Source organism: Zootoca vivipara, chromosome 15, assembly GCF_963506605.1.
Source record: "Zootoca vivipara chromosome 15, rZooViv1.1, whole genome shotgun sequence".
In the NCBI taxonomy this organism is placed as follows: Eukaryota; Metazoa; Chordata; class Lepidosauria; order Squamata; family Lacertidae; genus Zootoca; species Zootoca vivipara.
The window spans coordinates 44,501,027-44,522,778 of NC_083290.1; the positions used below are offsets into that span (position 1 = coordinate 44,501,027).

The 21,752-nt window shown below is 45.6% G+C and overlaps 2 protein-coding genes across 9 annotated transcripts in view; one reads left to right on the plus strand and one right to left on the minus strand.

Moving 5' to 3' along the window:
* NSD3 (nuclear receptor binding SET domain protein 3) overlaps positions 1–12,111 on the minus strand; it is a 100,102-nt gene extending 87,991 nt beyond the window's left edge. For 3 of the 6 annotated variants that reach the window (XM_035139005.2, XM_035139004.2, XM_035139006.2), the window contains exon 1: positions 553–973. The gene's annotated coding sequence lies outside the window, so the exon portion shown is untranslated. Of the gene's footprint in view, positions 1–552; positions 976–11,919 lie in introns of those variants that run through there. The other 3 variants (XM_035139003.2, XM_035139002.2, XM_035139001.2) reach the window with 3 other exon arrangements.
* Positions 12,112–12,303: 192 nt separating this feature from the next.
* The window catches only part of LETM2 (leucine zipper and EF-hand containing transmembrane protein 2), a 34,447-nt gene continuing 24,998 nt past the window's right edge, over positions 12,304–21,752 (plus strand). For 2 of the 3 annotated variants that reach the window (XM_035139837.2, XM_035139834.2), the window contains exons 1-3: positions 12,304–12,396; positions 14,268–14,354; positions 15,105–15,552. In XM_035139837.2, coding sequence (XP_034995728.1) covers positions 14,308–14,354; positions 15,105–15,552 — 495 coding nt within the window. In that variant the 5' untranslated portion in view covers positions 12,304–12,396; positions 14,268–14,307. Of the gene's footprint in view, positions 12,397–12,479; positions 14,355–15,104; positions 15,553–21,752 lie in introns of those variants that run through there. The other variant, XM_060283056.1, reaches the window with a different exon arrangement.

Sequence of the window (21,752 nt, forward strand, 5' to 3'; positions counted from 1 at the left end):
CAGATATACCCTAAAGCACTGGGGGGGGGGAGACACCTTGAAAATACCCACTTGTGGTTGTCTGTGCCAAGTAAGGTTTGCTTCTTGGAAACCGGGAAGGGAAGCTTTTGCTTCCTGCGCTTGTTACTGCCACATAAATATGTCTATCCAAGCCAATACCAAAGGGAGGGAGGTCACCCGTGCAGGAGCAAAGAAAGAAGACCAGGTGGGGATGAGGGGCCCAAAACTGCTCTTGTCAGTACAGCAGGAGACTCTCGTTCTCGGGGTCGTGGGTTTGAGCCCCGCATCGGGCAAAGGATTCCTGCAATGCAGCGGGTTGGACTAATGACCCTCGCGATGCCTTCGCACTCTACCGTTCTATCATGAGAAGCCTAACACACTTCAGCTCACGTTTTCATCAAGGGTCCTGTAGATGAAAAACTAAAGGAAAAATGGCGGACTCTCCAAAAAGTAAATATTGGACACGGAGGAATGTTGAGGACTAGCAACTTGGGTAGGCTCGTTCGCAAGGCGACGTTTCCGCCCCCCTGCCCCCCCCCCGTGGCGCCTCACCGTCAGTCTGTTCCATTCTAACTTCCCCGCCGTATCGGACCGATTACCGCCGGGACGCGTAACGGAGGAAGCGCGGCGGGAAAGGGCCTCGCCGGGCCGGACTCGGCAAAGGGGGCGGGCCAGGCCCCGCCGTAGGCCGCGCTCGATCCCCGGCCTCAATTGACGCGGCGCTCCCGCCGCCTCCTCCTCCTCTGCCGCCTCCTTCTCCTTCTCCTCCGTCGCGGGCGGCGCAGGAGCCTCGAGGGCTGCGAGCGAAGAGAAACCGGGGGCGGGCGGGCGACGAGTCCAGGGAAGTGAGGGGGCGCTGGCGCTCCGCTCTCTCTCGCTCTCTCGCTCTCAGACCCCGGCCTCGGCCCTGCCCGCCGCCTTCGCCGCCGCCTTTCTTCTCGCGCAGCACAAAGCTCCCTCAGAGGCAGCGCCGGAAGAAAGCGGCGCCTCATTGGCTGCCCGCGCTGCGCCAGGCGCCGGGCATGCTGGGAGTTGCAGTTTCCCTCCAGGACGAGGGACGAGGCGAGCGCGGCGCCTGGACGGGTCGGGCGGAGGGCGCGCGCGCTTGTCCCGGCCCGGGGGCAGCATCGCTAGGCGGCGGCAGCGGCGGCGGCGCTGCTTTCTGTGTAGCTCGTTCAGGTTCCCTCAAGCACAAGCAGGACAGCCCGATGCAACAGCAAGCAGGCGCCTTTGGGGACAGGGAAGCCGTGGCTCTGGCCTGTGGCTCGAAGCTTGGCGGGGTCCCGGTGGAAAAGACAGCGCAACCCGCAGGTACAGCCCAGGACAGTCTTAGAGGCAGCCCCGTAAGGTGGGCAGGAGGGGAGGGGAGGGGAAGGCGGGGGTTGGGGCCCTGTGAGCCAGCGAGGTGCCCCGTGCGCGGGCGCAAAACTGTTCCCCTGCGGCTCTAAGGGCGAGATCCGCTGTTTGTGCTCCAGGGAAGAGGCCCAGCTGTGGCCATGGGGACACTTCTGCACCAACATGCAGGTCCGATTTGTTTTTTAATTGACATACTCATTTGACTGGATAGACTGTGCTTCCCCTCAAATCTACAGAATGCTGACTTAAGAACAAATAGGCATAATCTGTCACCTCTCTTAAAATCTTGTTTGGACAAGAATGGCATTAATGAGCAGACTTGGGATTTCAGGACTCTGGAAACTGGACAGAGAAATTTAAATGACTTAGATGAGATTTAGAACTTAGAAAGAAGGCTATGTCCATGCTCCCATGTCTGTAACTTAAGGCATACCTGGATTCATACTCCTCGGGCAGGCAGGCATGTAAACCATACAGCAGGCATCCCCAAACTGCGGCCCTCTAAATGTTTTGGCCTACAACTCCCATGATCCCTAGCTAAGAGGACCAGTGGTCAGGGATGATGGAAATTGTAGTCCAAAACATCTGGAGGGCCGAAGGTTGGGGATGCCTGCCATATAGTCAAACCTGCTGCTGAGGGCAAGACACCCAACTTAGAGCATCCCCAACAGATGGTTGGCCAGCTTCTACTAAGTAACGTAAGAGTCTGCTGGATCAGGCCAAAGACCCAACTAGTTCAGCATCTTGTGGCCAACCTGGTGCCTAATGGCAAGCCTCAAAGCAGGACCTGAGCACAACAGTCTTCTTCTTCTCCCTATGAGTGTTTCCCAGCAACTGGCATTCCAAGGCCCCAGTGGAGGTGGAACAAAGACATAAAGCTAGTAGCCATCAATAGTTGTTGTTGTTGTTTAGTTGTTTAGTCGTGTCCGATTCTTTGTGGCCCCATGGACCATAGCACGCCAGGCACTCCTGTCTTCCACTGCCTCCCGCAGTTTGGTCAAACTCATGTTTGTAGCTTCAAGAACACTGTCCAACCATCTCGTCCTCTGCCGTCCCCTTCTCCTTGTGCCCTCAATCTTTCCCAACATCAGGGTCTTTTCCATGGAGTCGTCTCTTCTCATGAGGTGACCAAAGTATTGGAGCCTCAGCTTCACGATCTGTCCTTCCAGGGAGCACTCAGGGCTGATTTCCTTCAGAATGGATAGGTTTGATCTTCTTGCAGTCCATGGGACTCTCAAGAGTCTCCTCCAGCACCATAATTCAAAAGCATCAAGTGTAGGTGGCTTGAGCTCCAGTGAGGGAGTCTTCCACATCCCTGGGTAACCGATTCCATTATCAAACTGCTCTTACTGTCCAAAGGTTTCACCTAATGTTTTGCTAAAATAGTGTACCATCGTATAATGTAATGCCATTTGATTTAGTCCTTCCCATCCAGATGCAGCAATAAAACTGCTAGCCCATTTGCAAAGCTAAGCCGCGTCTGGTATAGTTTCAGATTGGATAGAGACCTTAAATGGGTCAAGATTCCTGCACTGCAGGGGGATTGGACCCTTGGTTCCCCCCCCCCAATTCTATTATTCTGTGAAAACAGCTTTTGCCTGCCTCTATATAGCAGCCCTTCAGATTCTGGAGTAGTGCTCTCATGTCTCCCCTTAGTCATCTCTTCTCCATCAACCTTTCCTCAGGATTTATTTTCTATATACCAATGGCCATCTTCATGCCCTTCCTCTGAACCTGCTCTTATCCATCTACATCAGGGGTCCCCAGACTACGGCCCAGGGGCCGGATACGGCCTGAAGGCCTCATTTATGCAGCCCCGCCGCCCGCTGTCCCCGCGCAGCTGCCCACTTCCAGGTCAAAAGAGGACTGGAAATAGCTTGCATGCATGCGCATCATTTCTGGCGCACTTTCAGGTCGGAGGAGGCCCGTGTGCATGCGCACAAGCTATTTACGGTGCTCCTGCGTATGGGCGCACGCTCCTTCGCGTGATCGGCACTTTGGGCACCGTCCCAAAGCGTGGTAAGTATGGGAACTCCTGATCTACATCCTCAAAATGCAAAGTCCAGAAACTGGGCACAGTCCACTGGATGTATTCAGAATAGTGCTGAATGATGTGGAAGTAGGCCTTCTCATGACTTGGAAACAATGATTCTGTTAATGGGGCCAGAAATCTCATTTGCCTTCTCTCTAGCCACATCACACTTCTAACTTCATGTTCAGCTTGTGACTGACTACAGTCCCAAGCTCATTTTCACATGTGTTACTGCCGTATCAGATATCTCCCATCTCATACACCTGGTTCATGTGCCTAAATCAGGCATCCCCAAACTGTGACCCTCCAGATGTTTTGGCCTACAACTCCCATGATCCCTAGCTAACAGGACCAGTGGTCGGGGAAGATGGGAATTGTAGTCCAAAATATCTGCAGGGCCGAAGTTTGGGGATGCCTGGCCTAAATGGATAACTTTGCATTTTCATTCTGCTGCATATCATTTTATTAAGTTTTATTCCTGTCTCCTGTAATGTTAGCAATACCTCCTGGTTTTGTGTCATTTCCAAAGTGATAAGTGTTCCTTCTATCCTTTAATCTAAGTCATTGATAAAACTTTGCCTGTGTATGCTGCTTATCAAAGTATCATGGGAGACTTTACCCAATGCTTTGCTGAAATCCAAATAAAGTATGTCCACAGCAATCCCACTATTGACTATGCTAGTAGCCCAATTTTTAAAAAATCTATAAAGTTAGCTTGGCAGGGTTTGTTGTTGACAGTCCACGCTGGCCCTAACTAATCACTGCATAGTTATTTACTTGAAAAAATTACCTTGATCTTCAGTCCCAAAAAGACTCCCGGAGTAACTTACAGACCAACAGACATAATAGAGTTCCTGCCCTCAGACTTACAATCTAAAAGGCATGACACAAAAGGAACATTAATTGTGAGGGAGGGGGAAATAAGCAACTTGTGTGCTCCATATCTATTCTAGTACCTTTCCCAGTCAGACTGATTCTGTGGTTTTCTCAAACTTTCTTACCCAAACCCACTTTTTAATATAGAAGATAAGGACAACATTTGCCAGTCTCCAGCCAATCTGGCTCAATAGCATCTAGATTATTTAGCAGTAGCTTTCAGACAGAATACACCTGCGGTCCTACCTAGAAACATCAGGGATTGAATCTGGAATCGTCTGCATGCAAAGCACATGTTCCACTCCTGAGCTACAACCCGTCCCTTAAAAAGTTAAACTTGTCTGTTCAGGATTTCTCAAAGATGATTTCTCAGCCCCCTCTTCCACCAAAATACTTTAAGAGGTAAAAATGTTGCACTAAACTTTTTTTAAAAAACACTTCTATACTGCCTTTTACTCCAGAGAGTATGAAAGCATAGATTGTAAAACAAATCCATTAAAACATATCTGGAAAATATTCATAAGAATTATAGTAGGGTGCTAAATTCTTGACATTAAAGGTTGGGAAATATCAGCATGCCAGAAGCAACTGACAGTTGGTAGAGTGTATTTGACTGGAAAAAACAATCTGAAGTGTAATGCATAATGTAAATTATGATAGGCCTGGAGATTGGCCTCTACAAAGTAGTTCTACTGCAGGTGCTTTTAGTGGGGTTCAAAAGAGTTATTGGGGGGGGGGAATGACCATGTGGAATACAGTATACATAGACTTGATAAGCTTCCCTTCTGGACAGAGCAGGCTGCTGGGGTAGAGACTTGAGGGCCAAATGGAGCCCTCCAAACTTCTTATCTGACCCTAAGGACTCTCCCCATACCATAAGCCCTCCCCAGGCCTCACCTCTCACTACCGCCTGAGCTGCCTCTCCTGGAATATTTCTGGCTGGCTGGAAGGCATCCTCGACCTCTGCTGCTGATGCCTCTTGCTTGCCTTGACAAAGGATTGGGAGGTAGGAGTGAGTGCATTAGAAGCAAAGATAAAACGTATATTCAAAAGGTTGTCCAGAAGGCTGAAAAGGGTTCTCCAGCCCTGCACTGGAGTCTGAAAGAGGGGGAAGTGGTCTGGAGTTGGAGGGAGTTGCAGCATTAAGGATTCATAGGGTGACTGGTGGACTGCTAGGCTGCCACAACCTATAAAGGGAGATGAAAGCCATGAAGAAGAAAAACCTGGCTGTTTATTCAGATCGGCTTACAGAGGCCCTCCTCCTGCACCCACAAGAATGGATACTTGGGTTGGAAACCACAAGTGATAGAGCCTTCTCAGTGGTGGCTCCGTGGTTATGGAATTCCCTTCCATACAGAACCTGGAAAGTCCCTTCGTATATTCTAATTTGCCTTTCTTAAACAATGTTATTTCTGTCAAAGATTCCTGAGGTTTGATGCTTCCTTACTATTCTGGAGTCTTCAGTTTTCCACTATTCACACATCTCTCTCAGATGGATTTTCCCCAGTTATACGCTACTTTGTAAAGCAGATTATAAAATGCTTTTGAAAAACAAGGCTAGGGAGCAGGTTGTGTTTTTTCTGCTTTGGAGGCTTTGGCTACATCTGATGCTTCTTGATTTCAAGGGAAGTACAGGTAGACTGAAGCACCAATGGCGGGACGAGGGGCTTTAAATTGCTTCAGTGTGTTCAGCTTGTCTTACTCATTACAAGATGAGGTGGAGTGATGTATCCAAGAAATTCTACAGACTCATTTTTAAATATACAGAAGGCAGTTCCAGTAAATCATTGCAGGTAGAAGCCTGGTAGATGAAGGGAATGCTGTGGATATAGCAGGGTGGATAAAAATCAATGATTTTTTTTTAAAAAAAATTAAAAATCAGATTTTTTTTATTTAAATCAGATTTTTAAAATTTTAATCAGATTTTTTTTTTAAAAAAATGCTTTTTGAGGAAAATATATTACCATCCAAAGGTTATTCCATCATGAAATAAAGATTAGTTTTTTAATTATGTAGTTATGTAGTTTAATTATGTAGGTTGAATATGTTTAATTTTTGGGGTGAATAAATTCCATTAATCCATTCGCAATGTCATGCTCTTCCAGAGGTTTTTGTAAGATTATTGGGCAGTTTCTCTGCCTACAAGATATTATCACAGATGCTTGGTTTACTTTTCCAGTTCTCAAAACTAAATTTGACTCAACAGAGATCACATGCCTCTTCTTCACAGCAAAAATGTTATAACATGAACAAAGTTGAGAAAAAGACCTTAATCCTATTGTTCTACAAACCTATGAATACAGAAACAACCACTTCAGTGCTAAGTTTCATGAAGTTCAGTGAATAGAATAGAAACAATATTTTTCTGATTGTTTGGAGTGGACAGTATTTAAGTTTTTCATGTGTACGCTGGGCTGACAGTCTAAGTTTATTAAAATATATATATATTGTTTTTGTTTAGCCAAATTAGTTAACAAACATGGATGTTTGTTTAAGCAAATAACATATGCTGTAATGTTGTTGTTTCAGTTGAATAAATCTATTTAAATTGTCATTATTAAGGTAATGATTATTTTTCTCCTTCCTAAGTACAACAGGAAAGTTGTCCAAATATGAATGATTAACCTATTAAACTGGGGATAAAAAACTAATATGAAAAGTTGTTATTCTAAAAATCTTCATCTACTTTATATTAAAGTTATACCAGCAAGAATTAGTCTTTATGTAGAAAACTATGATTTAAATCAACCCTTACCGACTAGTGATTTAAATCGTGATTTAAATCAGTTTGATTTAAATAAAATCCACCCTGGGATATAGCCTATCTTGATTTCAGCAAGGCCTTTGACAAGGTGCCCCATGATATTCTTGTAAAGAAGCTGGTAAAATGCAGGCTAGACAATGCTGCCATTCAGTGGATTTGTAACTGGCTGACTGACCGAACCCAAAAGGTGCTCATCAATGGCTCCTTGTCATCCTGGAGAGTAGTGACTAGTGGGGTGCCACAGGGTTCTGTCTTGGGCCCAGTCTTATTCAACATCTTTATCAATGACTTGGATGATGGGCTTGAGGGCATCCTGAGCAAGTTTGCAGATGACACCAAATTGGGAGGGGTGGCTAATACCCCAGAGGACAGGATCACACTTCAAAATGACCTTAACAGATCAGAGAACTGGGCCAAAGCAAACAAGATGAATTTTAACAGGGAGAAACGTAAAGTAGTACACTTGGGCAAATAAAAAATAAAAAAATGAAAGGCACAAATACAGGATAGGTGACACCTGGCTTGAGAGCAGTACATGTGAAAAGGATCTAGGAGTCTTGGTAGACCACAAACTTGACATGAGTCAACAGTATGATGCAGCAGCTAAAAGAGCCAATGCAATTCTGGGCTGCATCAATAGGAGTATAGCATCTACATCAAGGGAAGTAATAGTACCACTATATTCTGCTCTGGTCAGACCTCGCGTGGAGTACTGTGGAGTACTGTGTCCAGTTCTGGGCACCACAGTTCAAGAAGGATACTGACAAGCTGGAACGTGTCCAGAGGAGGGCAACCAAAATAGTCAAAGGCCTGGAAACAATGCCTTATGAGGAACGGCTTAGGGAGCTGGGTATGTTTAGCCTGGAGAAGAGAAGGTTAAGGGGTGATATGATAGCCATGTTCAAATATATAAAAGGATGTCATATAGAGGAGGGTGAAAGGTTGTTTTCTGCTGCTCCCGAGAAGCGGACACGGAGCAATGGATTCAAGCTACAAGAAAGAAGATTCCACCTAAACATTAGGAAGAACTTCCTGACAGTAAGAGCTGTTCAGCAGTGGAATTTGCTGCCAAGGAGTGTGGTGGAGTCTCCTTCTTTGGAGGTCTTTAAGCGGAGGCTTGACAGCCATCTGTCAGGAATGCTTTGATGGTGTTTCCTGCTTGGCAGGGGGTTGGACTGGATGGCCCTTGTGGTCTCTTCCAACTCTATGATTCTATGATTCATTACAGCATCTTGTTGAGTTCCTAGCTCTACCTGTTGGATGGTTGCCATCTGGGCAGGAGACTGAAACTGTAGGTGGGGTGTCATTCTGAATGCTCACACACATGTACACAGATCCCTGCATGTAGACAACTAGCACATCAAGCCGAAAGTTTAAACATCAGGCTCTCCCTGCAGTGGAGACTTTTATGTAAGGGATTGCAATAATGCAGGAAAGAACTGCGTTGCTGCAGTTAACATGTCCCCAAGCACAGCATGAGAAGGGGGGTTCTTCATTACTGGGAATGACAGCAGTAGGGGGACTGATGTGCTATTTTGTCCTGGGTTTAGCACAAGGAGAGATCTTCCACACAAGCCTGGGAGTAGGTGGAAAAGAAGATAAGATGAAGGCTTTTCAGTGTTTTCTTTTTCTTATATTTTTGAAGCTGATTTCTGGTGAGTCTATGATTAAAATGGTATAACCTGCTCAGGTGTGAAAAAAGCTAAAATCTTAAATGTTTGCTTAGGCTGAGCAAAGTAGTCACTGGTAATGTCAGACCCTTACCATGTGTAAACAGAATTTAAGATATAACTGAATTAATGAATGCACACCTGTCATTAGATATAGAAAAGACAGCAAGTCAGGATGTGGAATGGCTAATCAGTGGCATAGCCATTTCCATTCTCTTTAAATGAAAATACATGTACGCGCACACCACACTGAGAGATGGAGGATGCTGTTAATTACTAATAGATTGCATTTAATTACTAATGCATTGCATAAAGACAGGGATGCAAGATTCTGAAGGATCGATATAGCATCTGTCTCAGGTTCTGCTTTTAGCTGCTGGGGTTTGACATCTCAACTGGGCAAGAGATTGGGAATAAATACCATCCTTTTCTCTTGTAGTTGTGAATGCAAGATGCAGAGGAAATCATTTGCAATTCATTCCACTCTTGCCTAAATCCTAAACATCCAAAGTACTGTAAATACATTGGGAATGAAATCTATTGTAACTAAGCCAAAAGGAAAGCAGAAAAGGCATGTGTGGAGAGGGAAAAAACCTTACATCCAACAACAGCAAAAAGGAAAGAAAGAAAAAAGCAATGTTGGTTTTGGGGGGAGGGGAGACATGAAAAGATTGGTGCCTGTTTCCAGAATAATTAGAAAAAAACCTAAAGTACCAGGGAAAACGAAATACAGGTGGCTTTTTACTCTTTGAACCGGACTGTCTGTGGGCCAGACTGAGAAGGCGATTGAGCTGGATTCGGCCCCCGGGCCTTTGTTTGTCTACCCATGATCTAAGCAGCTTTGAGTTACACGACTTAATTGCACCTAGGGCTAAATGCAAGGAAAACAAGCTGCCCAATCCGGTGGAGATATGAGAGATGTAGCTGGTTGCTGTCTTGCCCAGGCAAGCATCTGGCTCACAACATTGGCATTCTTTCATGGTTAGAGTTAAGGGGGAAAGGAGATGGCCAAAACATACTAAAAATGTAAGTTGTCCATACAACTGGCCCACCTCACAATGTAGTTGTGGGTATGGCTTTGTCACAAGGTGTCCTTGAAAGCTATGGTTTATTTATGAGTGGACAAGCAGAATCTATTGGAAACATGTAGACTCATTCAAGTCATCAGATGCCCAGATAGGATCTGATTCTATTTATATAATCTGTATATGAGTCCAGTACTGAATTTCATGGATGCTTTAGAGTCTTTGAATGCTTATGGTAAAGTACTTTGAGATATTTTATACATTAGAACCAGTATATAAATTGACCAAATAAGGATTATGCTCAACTTAGCCTTCCCCTGGCCTTTCAGACCAGTCCTCTTCACATTGGGGAAACCCTGAAATTCAGGAAGTTGTAGGAGCAGTGGGACATGGACTTCAGCTTTCAGACATGCTTTTATTTGGGTTAGGTCAGGGGTGGTCAATCTCAAGCGTGAGGACTTTGTATCTGGCCCCAGGGACACTCTCCTGGCCAAGCCCTTCGCCAGCCCTGCTGCACACCCTCCTGGAGTGTTTTTGCCTGCCTGGAATGCACCCTTGAACTCTTACAATGTCTCTGGCTTCCCTCACCGGAATTTAAAGAGGGATGTCTGAGTGCATGTGGTAACTGTACAAAGGTAAAATGTACATTCAATGCTCTGCCCGCTTTCACATCTGTCTCCACCCAGAAAGAAATGTGGCTCTTGGGATGCAAAAAGAATTCCCAGCCCTGGGTTAGAGCCATGTTGTGAAACAAGCTCTGCAGTTGCTTCACTGTGTGTCTGGCTCACAATTCAACCCAAAATTATGTGAAAGTCTGCTGTAAGTCCTGAAACACATTCATCCCGGGTGAAAATATCACACCACCACTTTGCTGCTTGCTGGAGTCACCCCGTCAGTCATGCCTTCCAACTGGCTATCTAATGGCTGCTTCATGCATCACAAATTTCCCGTGTACATGTCAGAAGCCACCTCTGTGCATACACAAACACCTGAATGGGTGGGACAACTACAAAATATGGGATCACCCTCAGTTGTTTCTAAAATATGTCTACAACTGGCTTGGATTGAGGGTTGCCAACCAGCAAGCCTCTTATTGGCCTGGCTAGAGCTCCCTTCTTGGCTCACTTGTTCACCCTCCCGCTAGTCTCCATGACAATTTATAATATGTCATGCAAAACAAGGAGGTGAATGGGAGTGTAGCAAAGTGAAACGACACCACACATTCCTTTGTTAGAGGAAAATGTCACCATCCATCACACACAAGCATGAAAACGGCGAAATATCCTGGTTCTTACAATTGAGGGGTAGCTGTGGTAAGTTGGATGCAGAAAAAACAACAGAGTCACACGGCATCAAAAGTAACACATTTATTATGGCATATGCTTTCCCGGACGAAAACCTTTTTCCTCAAATGCCAATTTGCAGGTGACATTAAATGTGTATTTGTGCCAATGGAGGGCTTCCTCCTTGTGCCAAGAATAGCAACTTGTGGGAAGCCATTACTGTCAGCATTACAGCAAGGAAGGACCACTGCCCTCCTGAGAGTTCTTGACCCCTTCCACAGTGGATGCCCTCGCATTCAAACTGCAAAAAGACATTAAAGGCACATCTAGCTTGGCCCTCAAAAGTTGACAGGTGCATCTCCCACAAAAGGAGGTAACAGAAAAGAGGGGAAACCGTAAACAGTGGGATTAAATGGCAATTAAATGCAAAAAAAACACTCTGCAATCATTGAATTAAGTAACCCATTTGCAGCAGTAACTGAGTTACAGTGTATTTTGTTTATTTAAAGAAATTATTTCTCGCTCTTCACCTTGTTAAGTCTCAAAGCAGCTTACAACAACGAAATTCTACAAAACTGAAAACATAAATGTTAAACCTGCAAAATTTAAAAACCTTGATGATTTAGAAGCCCCAGAACGAAGCAAATGGCGACGACACTATTTTAGCATTGCAAAGTGAAAGGAAAAGTCCAGCTTTGGCGCTGGAAGTCAGAAATATATTTTTCTGTAATGCACGTCCGCCTGGAAATCCCGGCCAAGGCGACCGCCCGCCCCTCTTCTCTGCCATACCAACCATGTGCTACACTGCAGGGCTGTTGTAAACGACTCTCACCACCCCGGCAGTTTCTTGAAATCGGCATTAGCAGGTCAATCTTTCAAAAGTGATGAGGAAGAAGAGGAGCCGCCCCCTTACCCGCATTGGAGGAAGCCGGGCTCGCTGCGTGGGGCGCCGCGTTCCGTCTCTGAGCGAACGCGCGGGGGCTCCGTGGGCAGGAAAGCTCGCCTTCCTCCATTGACACCTCCTCGGGGCAGTTTCACCTCGTCCGAAATTCCTGGCGAAGGACCCGGAAGTGGGCTCTGGCGCGTCACTCTCCACTTCGGTCTATGAGTGCCGCCTGCGCTCGGCTCCTGGCAGCGCCCGGCCGAAGGGAGGCCCCGCCCCCTTTTCTGGCCCCTCCGAAGCGCCCGCCTCCCATCCCTGGACCTGCGTCCCTATTGGCGGTCATCCGCTCGCGAGAGAAAAAGGATCCGGGGCGCGCGCGGGGGCCGCTGGGAGTTTGCGGCTGTCGCGGGGGAGTCTAGAGCCGAAAGCGGCCGGTGGCAGAGTGGGGGGGAGGGGAACCTGTGGCGGCCAGCGGAGAGGCGGCGGGGCGCTCCATGGAGAACGAGGGTACGTGGGGATGCGGCGTCACGTGTACTCTAAATGGCAACATACACGTGTGTGGTGGGGGCGCGGGGGGGGGAGAGGTGCCCGGAGGCGCTGAGGGGGTTTGGCAGCGGCGGGCGCGTCTCTCCGGTTTCTCCGTGCGCGATCCCTTCCCTGCCTCCCTCCAGACAACAGGGGTCCGTGAGGGCGGCCAGGGCCGGGCGGAGTCTTCGTGGGGAGGCCCGTGGGAGGCTCCGCGTCTTCTGTGGCCCGAGGGATGGGGCTGAGCGCTCGATTCGTTGGGACGGATTCGTAGTAGAAGCAGGTCGGGCAGCCCCGCTGTTCCCGGAGAAGACTTGGCAAGCGAAGAGACCGGGGCGACGGGCTCTGTTCCCGCGTGTGATGTTCACTGGAGTCCAGATCGACTTGCATTATGGCAGGAATAAAACTCAGCAGCGGTTTTCATGCAGATACATTGTATGAATATCTTATCCTTCATCATCCTGGACTTTAGGTTGTTGCACAATATTAAAAATTTTTTGAACCTGACCTTAAAACTCAGTCCTTGTCTCTGGTGTGTTCCATCTTTTGGGGTGGTTTTTAAAATAATTTTATTATTAATTAAAACACTTCTTTATCGGTCTCAAGGCAGCATACAACATTATTTATTACATTTGCAGACCAGCCTTCATCCATAGATTTCAGAGCAGTTCACAACATAAAAATATAGCAGCCACTTTAAAATCAATACCAATAAAGAGGAGAAGGCAGCTGATAACCCAAGGCAAAATTAAAGCAGTGTTAGAAACTCAAATATATGAGCTAGATGCCATATGGCTCCTTAAAGCAGGGTTGCAGTCGCCAAAACAGAATGCCAAGTTGCCACTTTTGGGCCAGAAGGCTCCAAAGTCGTATTTTACAATAAGATTTTTTGATTCCTGAAATTCATTCTGGTTGTGCAGATAAAGAAGAAGAACAGAAGAATAATTTATTATTGGCCAAGTACATTTTCCAACATACTTGGAATTTGTTTCGGCTACATTGCAATGTAAACATACACACACTGTTCCACTCACAATACAAATAAGCAAAGAAACCCACCCATAATTGACCTCCCCTTCAGCTACACATCTACAAATTTAACAATTTAATGGCACAAGGGGAAAAACTGTTCCTGTGCCTGGCCGATTTTGTATATGAAGACCTGTAGCTCCCATCAGTGCTGACCATGCTGGGATGGGGCTGATCAGAGTTTGAGACCAAAACATTGGGTCTCTGCCAATTCTGCCTCTCTCCTAGATTACAGTATTATCACATGTTATGTGCATTTAACTCGTGTGATTTCAACCATACATAGTTGAAGGCTGGCTGGTTGAAATTCAACATGTTAAATGAAAGCAAAGCAGACAGCTTAAAAGGTTTTTTTGTGCTGGTGAAACCTGGTGCAAAAAGTGCTTTTAAGCTATCTGCTTCTCTAAGAGGGCAAGGTCCTCTCTGCGCACCAGTTTTGGGATGCTCTTGCAAGATCTCGCGGGCCTTTTTGAGTTCCAACAAAATCTTATGTGAGCATCCCTAGCAAGCAAGGCTAGGGAAAGAACTAGAGCTCTTTTCATGCTGGGAGAACCAGAGAGCACGGGTTAGTAATGGTTTCCCACCTTATGACCAAGTCATGGAAAACACATTTCTTGATGTGCAATTGCATTGCAGATGGAAGCTGTGTCTGTGACAAGCAGAATGCTTACTAACTTGTTATAGTATCTGCTGTTGAAGACTGTAAAGGAATAATTTGTTTAAAGAACTTCCATTTTAAGTTATTTACTGCTACATTAGTTGAGTGAATTACCTTTTTAAGAGGCAAATGTTAGCTTAAAATGTTGTTTTTCATTCTTTGATAGTACACATGCCATAGACCAAACAGACTGACTCCAGGTGAACATGGCCTTCTACAGCTGTAACATATTCCTTGCAGTAGCTAGGTCCAGGTAAGAAATTAATTGTTGACATTATTTTGTGGACTATAATACATCAATGTTTCAGTTGCCTAAAGCTTGGAAGAAGTGTGTCATCATTGTACTGAGAAACAGCGCCACTTATTAAACACATTGGGTTGCAGGAATGATTAATGGAATGCTCAGGGGCCAATGAATGTATTTGCCCGGTATACTGCTCATACCTGATCTTGTGCTGAGCTTCAAGGGTTTGTAGATGCAATAAGGAGTCTTTCTGCTTTTGTGTACCTCTGAACCCCAATATAATTATGGAGGATTCCAGATAAGGGCAGGATCTTGTTTATGCTGTTGCACTGGACTTCAGAGATGCACAGAAGTAGCAAAGACTACTCTGCTTCCAGGTACCGGTACCTCAGAAACCCAGCATGGGCAAGATGAGGAGAGGGGTGAGTACTGAAAACAATATTTGAAAGATGTGTTCTTGTATTTCTGCTGTGCCCTTTCTCCCATAGAGGTACAATGCAGACAAAACTACAATTACAAAACAATTAAAACATTTAAAAACAGCTGTACAGAATAAGATCAGACACACATACATCCCACAAAATTGCACAGTACAGCAGGTGAGGAATACTCTCCATCAGACTCCAATCATCCTTCTCTACAGGCATGGGCATACTAGTGCATCTTTAATTGATGCCAAAGGCCTGCCAAAATTTGGGCTTACCAGCATTTTTGGTATTTTGTTACAGCAATTATTGTTTTGTCTCTTACCCCTCACAGGGGACCTCATCTTCTTGTACACTCCATCTGCTCCCCATTCTCCCCATCGGTTGTGTTTGCCCAGCTGTTGGATTCCCACCTTAACCGAGCATACCTGAAGGACTCGGAGAGCCAGCAGTTGCTCCTCAGTGTGCAGCAGGGCATTGGGTTACCTCAGTTGCTAACTAAGCCCATGCGAATGCTTCACACGTCAGCTTCCTGGCACCAAGAGCTTCAGGACAAAACTCAGCCTAGCCAAAGTACTGTAACAAAGGACACTGAGCTGGCCAAGGTTCCAGTGGACCAAGCAACAGAGACTGCCAAGATACCGTTACGCCAGAGGATTATTGATGAACTAAAACATTATTACAATGGATTCCATCTGCTTTGGATTGACACAAAAGTTGCTGCTAGGATGGTGTGGAGGCTGTTACATGGGCAAGTTCTCACTCGGAGGGAAAGGCGAAGGGTGAGCATTGAATGGACAGCCCTCAGCAGTGGGGTCCCGTCCACTGGACCAAGCAATCAAATGAATCGTTGGAGCTGACTGGCCCTTACCATTTGGGCTGGTTCCAAATTTTTGTTCACTAGTCTGATAAGGTTGCCAACCTTTTTGGCTCAGTGGGCACATTTCAGATTTGGGGGTGCCACTCACAAAGTGGCTGCCATGTGGGGGGGGGAGAGTATGGCATAACACAGAAATTAGAGAGGCAATCATTCCTAGCAACCTTATGCGTACCATAGGATTTCAGCTATGTCCTGATTGTGGAAATCACACATACACATACTCTGATGCCTCTCTGCGTTCACGTGCAGGACGTGATGAGGACTACTATCCCTGTCTTGTTTCCAGCATTTGATGCTAGGTCATAGGCATCACCTTTCCCCTTGGGGGAAACTCAGGATTGCTGCTGCAAGAGGGGAGAGTGTCACCCTTCCCTCCTGTGCACCTCTGAGCAAACCGTCTGACACAGCATGGCCTATGAGAGATGAGTGGTCTCTGATCAGCTGCTTTCTCAAATGCTCAGCTGAAAGGTTGATGCTACTTTTGTTGGGGGAGCAGGGAAGGGCACAATTATATAAACAACCCTAAGTTAATGTTATCTCTCCCCACACAACAAAATAAGCCAATTGAAGTGGTGCTTTTCAGGCCTGAGAGTTTTTTAACTTGTGCAGGAAAAAAACACATATTGAAATCATTATGCTAATTTATAGGACAGTTCAATTTGTGATTTTTATTTTAAAAAATATTCATTTTCTATTATTACACATAAAAACAAACACAACATCACAATACATTATCAAAACCAACAACCACATAAAATTACAAAACAAGAAGAAAATGTTTCTATTCTCAAATCTAATTTTCTATACATTTTAGTGTGACTTCCTCAAATCCCCCCATTCTGAGTTCCATTATATATCATCCTTAGCAATTTTCTAAATTCATAATTTTAACCATATTTTCTACTATAACCTTATCATAACCTTTTCTCCTTCGTTTCTTAACTCCATTATCATTAGTTTCCTTACAACTAATCTCTACTTCTACACCTACAGCCTATAGCAACTTCCAAATATATTTCAAAATTTCAAATATTGCAATATTTTTTAAAGTATATTCTACATTTCTTTCAATCTTCTTCCACTGACTCTCGACTCTTCTCTCTGGTCGCACACTCTCCCCGCCAGTTCGGCAAGTTCCGTAAAGTCAATCATCTTCATTTGCCAGTCTTCCACAGTTAGTACTTCTTGTGTCTTCCAATTCTTCGCTATTAAAATTCTTGCTGCTGTTGTGGCATACAGAAAAAAGTAACATATTTTTTGGGAATTTATTCCCCAACTATACCAAGTAAAAAGGCTTCTGGTTTTTTAATAAATGTGTTTTTCAACACCTTTTTCCAATTCATTATAAATCTTTTCTCATAAGTCTTTTACTTTGGGGCACGTCCACCACATATGGTAAAAGGTTCCTTCCACATCTTTACATTTCCAGCATTTATTATCGTGTATGATAAATTTTTGCTAATTTGACCGGTGTTTACAGTGGAACCTCGGTTTACGAACACAATTGGTTCCAGAAGTCAGTTCATAAACCGAAGTGTTCGTAAACCGAAGTGAACTTTCCCATTGAAAGTAATGGGAAGTTGATTAATCCGTTCTAGACGAGGAAAAACACCCCCTAGAACGGATTAACCGCTTTGCTCCGATGCCTTCGCGGAGGCTGGGGAGCGTTTCCGCGACTGGGCTGCAGCCGCGAAAGCGGTCCCCGGCCTCCGCAAAGATATCGGAGCAAAGCCCCAGCCTCCGGAAGGCATCGGAGCTGGGACTTCGCTCCGATGCCTTTGCGGAGGCGGTCCCCGGCCTTCGCAAAGGCATCTGAGCGAAGTCCCGGCTCCGATGCCTTCCGGAGGCCGGGGAGTGTTTCCGCGACTGGGCTGTGCAGCCGCGAAAGCAGTCCCCGGCTACCGGAAGCCGGGGACCGCTTTCGCGGCTGCACAGCCCAGTCGCGGAAACGCTCCCCGGCCTCTGGAAGGCATCGGAGCGAAGTCCCGGCTCCGATGCCTTCCGGAGGCTGGGGAGCGTCGCGAAAGTGCTCCCCGGCCTCTGCAAAGACATCGGAGCAAAGTGGCTCCGATGCCTTTGCGGAGGCCGGGGAGCACTTTCGCGACTGGGCTGTGCAGCTGCGAAAGCGGTCCCTGGCTTCCGGTAGCCGGGGACTGCTTTCACGGCTGCACAGCCCAGTCACGGAAACGCTCCCCGGCCTCCGGAAGGCATCGGAGCCGGGACTTCGCTCCGATGCCTTTGCGGAGGCCGGGGAGAGTCGCGAAAGTGCTCCCCGGCCTCCGCAAAGGCATCGTAGCGAAGCCGCTCCGATGCCTTCCGGAGGCCGGGGAGCGTTTCCGCGACTGGGCTGTGCAGCCGCGAAAGCGGTCCCCGGCTTCCAGGAGCCGGGGACTGCTTTCACGGCTGCACAGCCCAGTCACGGAAACGCTCCCCGGCCTCCGGAAGGCATCGGAGCCGGGACTTCGCTCCGATGCCTTTGCGGAGGCTTGGGAGCCGCGAAAGCGGTCCCCAGCCTCCGCAAAGGCATCGGAGCAAAGCCCAGCCTCCCCGAAGGTATCCGACGCTCCGATGCCTTTGGGGAGGTTTGGCCTTCGCTCCGATGCCTTCGGGGAGGCCGGGCCTTCGCTGCGGGCCTCCAGGAGGCATCGGAGCGAAGGCCCGGCCTCCCCGAAGGCATCGGACACTCAGTAGACCTCCGGCACCTCGGTTTACTAACTTCCGGGTTAGGATAGTTCGTAAACCGAAAGTTCGTAAACCGAGGTGTTCGTAAACCGAGGTACCACTGTATTACCATCTATACATCATTTTCATTATGTTTTCTCTCAAAATATTACATGCTGTAAAGTTGATACCCTTTTTCCACATCCTCTCCTAATCCTCCAACATAATATTATGCCCCACATCCTTTGCCCAATCAATGATTACAGATTTCACCTGTTCATCTTTCATATGCCACTCCAGCAATAAATTGTACATCTTGGATAGATTTTTTGTTTTGGTCTCTAACAATTCCGTTTCCAATTTCGATTTTTCTACTTGAAAACCTGCATTTTTCTTATGCATTTTAAACACTTAATTTATCTGGTAATATTGAAACCAATCATCTAAATTATCTTTCAGCTGATTTCTTTGTGATTTCTTGTCATGCATAATATTGCGCATTTGGCTCGCTGTGGCAAAATACTAGTTTCAAAAAATATTTTTAAAAAATACTGTGTACTATCAAAGTTAATCCCTCCAGGACAGAGTAAGGAACCTTTGGTCCTCCGGATGTTGTTGGACACCCCCTCCCATTAGCCCCAGCTCAAGGATAGACAAAAAAATCATAGAGTTGGAAGGGAGCCTGAGGACCCTCTAGTCCACCCCTCCCCCCTGCAATGCAGGAATAGGCAGCTGTCCCTTACGGGGATCAAACCTGCAACCTTGGTGTTATCAGCACCAAACTCTAACCAACTGAGCTTGCTTTTTTAAATATATTTTAAGATGTAGAAGGGGAAATGCTGTTTTAATGTGGCTCTTCAGGTTGCTAATTTTAAGTGAATAAAAGGTAAATTCCCTTCTTCAGGGCTAAATACATGTTATTGTCCTCTTTTTATTTGGTAGAATTTTCATTATTTATTCAGCTCCTAAAAGTGTATGTTGCTTGGGAACTGCAATGATGTACCTACCTTTGAAGGCTTATTCTTTGAAGCCCAGTTCTATAATTCTTGAAGGAACTTTTTCACAGAAGTCAAATCTCAACAGTTTAGTACTGGTTTTGAAGCATAGTATTTAAGCAAATCAACATTGTTTGACAAGTATGCAATACTGAAATAAAAAGCATTTTAAATCTGCTATATGTCAGTTTAGTATATTGATTTGTACGAACAAGGAAAACTTAGTTATACAAGATAAATTTCAGTTTTTATTGAAAAATAATAGCGGTAGTGGATATACCTCAATTTAGAAATGTGCAGCTACATTTATTTCAAGAAAAGTGAATTACTATGTTGCAATAATGTCAACAAGCATTAGACATGATGAGAGTTCTAGTTCAGCAGCCTTTGGAGAGCTACGGGATCCTCTCTTCTAGATAACTCACTTTTCACTGCTTCTGTACATTAAGTCCTGCAAAAGAGACTCTCCCATTTCCATTTCATGCTTTCAAGATTTTGTGCAATCTTATATTTATATGCAGATGCTGTTTGAGGCGCCATTTTCTTCTCAGATTGCCTAGCCAAGCCTTAAAGAAATAAATCTGAAATAAGTGTAGCTTATAACTTTAAAATCATATCAGCATTGTTGTTGTTTAGTCAGTTAGTCGTGTCCGATTCTTCATGACCCCATGGACCAAAGCACGCCAGGCACTCCTGTCTTCCACTGCCTCCTGCAGCCTGGTCAGACTCAAGTTCGTAGCCTCGAGACACTGTCCAACCATCTCGTCCTCTGTCGTCCCCTTCTCCTAGTGCCCTCAATCTTTCCCAACATCAGGGTCTTTTCCAGGGAGTCTTCTCTTCTCATGAGGTGGCCAAAGTATTGGAGTCTCAGCTTCAGGATCTGTCCTTCCAGTGAGCACTCAGGGCTGATTTCCTTCAGAATGGATAGGTTTAATCTTCGTGCAGTCCATGGGACTCTCAAGAGTCTTCTCCAGCACCATAATTCAAAAGCATCAATTCTTTGGCAATCAGCCTTCTTTATGGTCCAGCTCTCACTTCCATACATCACCACTGGGAAAACCATAGCTTTAAGTATACGGACCTTTGTCGGCAAGGTAATGTCTCTGCTTTTTAAGATGCTGTCTAGGTTTGTCATTGCTTTTCTCCCAAGAAACAGGCGTCTTTTAATTTCGTGACTGCTGTCACCATCTGCAGTGATCAAGGAGCCCAAGAAAGTAAAATGTCTCACTGCCTCCATTTCTTCCCCTTCTATTTGCCAGGAGCTAATGGAACCAGTGGCCATGATCTTGGTTTTTTTGATGTTGAGCTTCAGACCATATTTTGCGCTCTCCTCTTTCACCCTCCATAAAAGGTTCTTTAATTCCTCCTCACTTTCTGCCATCAAGGTTGTGTCACCAGCATATCTGAGGTTGTTGATATTTCTTCCGGCAATCTTAATTCCGTCTTGGGATTCATCCAGTCCAGCCTTTCACATGATGAATTCTGCATATAAGTTAAATAAGCAGGGAGACAATATACAGCCTTGTCGTACTGCTTTCCCAGTTTAGAACCAATCAGTTATTCCATATCCAGTTCTAACTGTAGCTTCTTGTCCCACATAGAGATTTCTCAGGAGACAGATGAGGTGATCAGGACCTTTAAGAACTTGCCATAGTTGCTGTGGTCGACACAGTCAAATGCTTTTGCGTAGTCAATGAAGCAGAAGTAGATGTTTTTCTGGAACTCTCTAGCTTTCTCCATAATCCAGCGCATGTTTGCAATTTGGTCTCTGGTTCCTCTGCCCCTTCGAAATCTGGCTTGCACTTCTGGGAGTTCTCGGTCCACATACTGCTTAAGCCTGGCTTGTAGAATTTTGAGCATAACCTTGCTAGCATGTGAAATGAGCGCAATTGTGCGGTAGTTGGAACATTCTTTGGCACTGCCCTTCTTTGGAATTGGGATGTAGACTGATCTTCTCCAATCCTCTGGCCACTGCTGAGTTTTCCAAACTTGCTGGCATATTGAGTGTAGCGCCTTAACAGCAGCATCATTTAAAATTTTAAATAGTTCAGCTGGAATACCATCACTTCCACTGGCCTTGTTATTAGCAGTGCTTTCTAAGGACCATTTGACTTCACTCTCCATGATGTCTGGCTCAAGGTCAGCGGTGTACAAGCCTCCATATCTTTCTGGTATGATTCCTCTGTGTTTTCTTGCCACCTCTTCTTGATGTCTTCTGCTTCTGTTAGGTCCTTTCTACTTTTGTTCTTTATTATGGTAATCTTTGTACGAAATATTCCTTTCATATCTCCAATTTTCTTGAACAGATCTCTGGTTTTTCCCATTCTGTTGTTTTCCTCTATTTCTTTGTATTGCTCATTTAAGAAGGCCCTCTTGTCTCTCCTTGCTATTTTTTGGAAGTCTGCATTCAATTTCCTGTATCTTTCACTATCTCCCTTGCATTTTG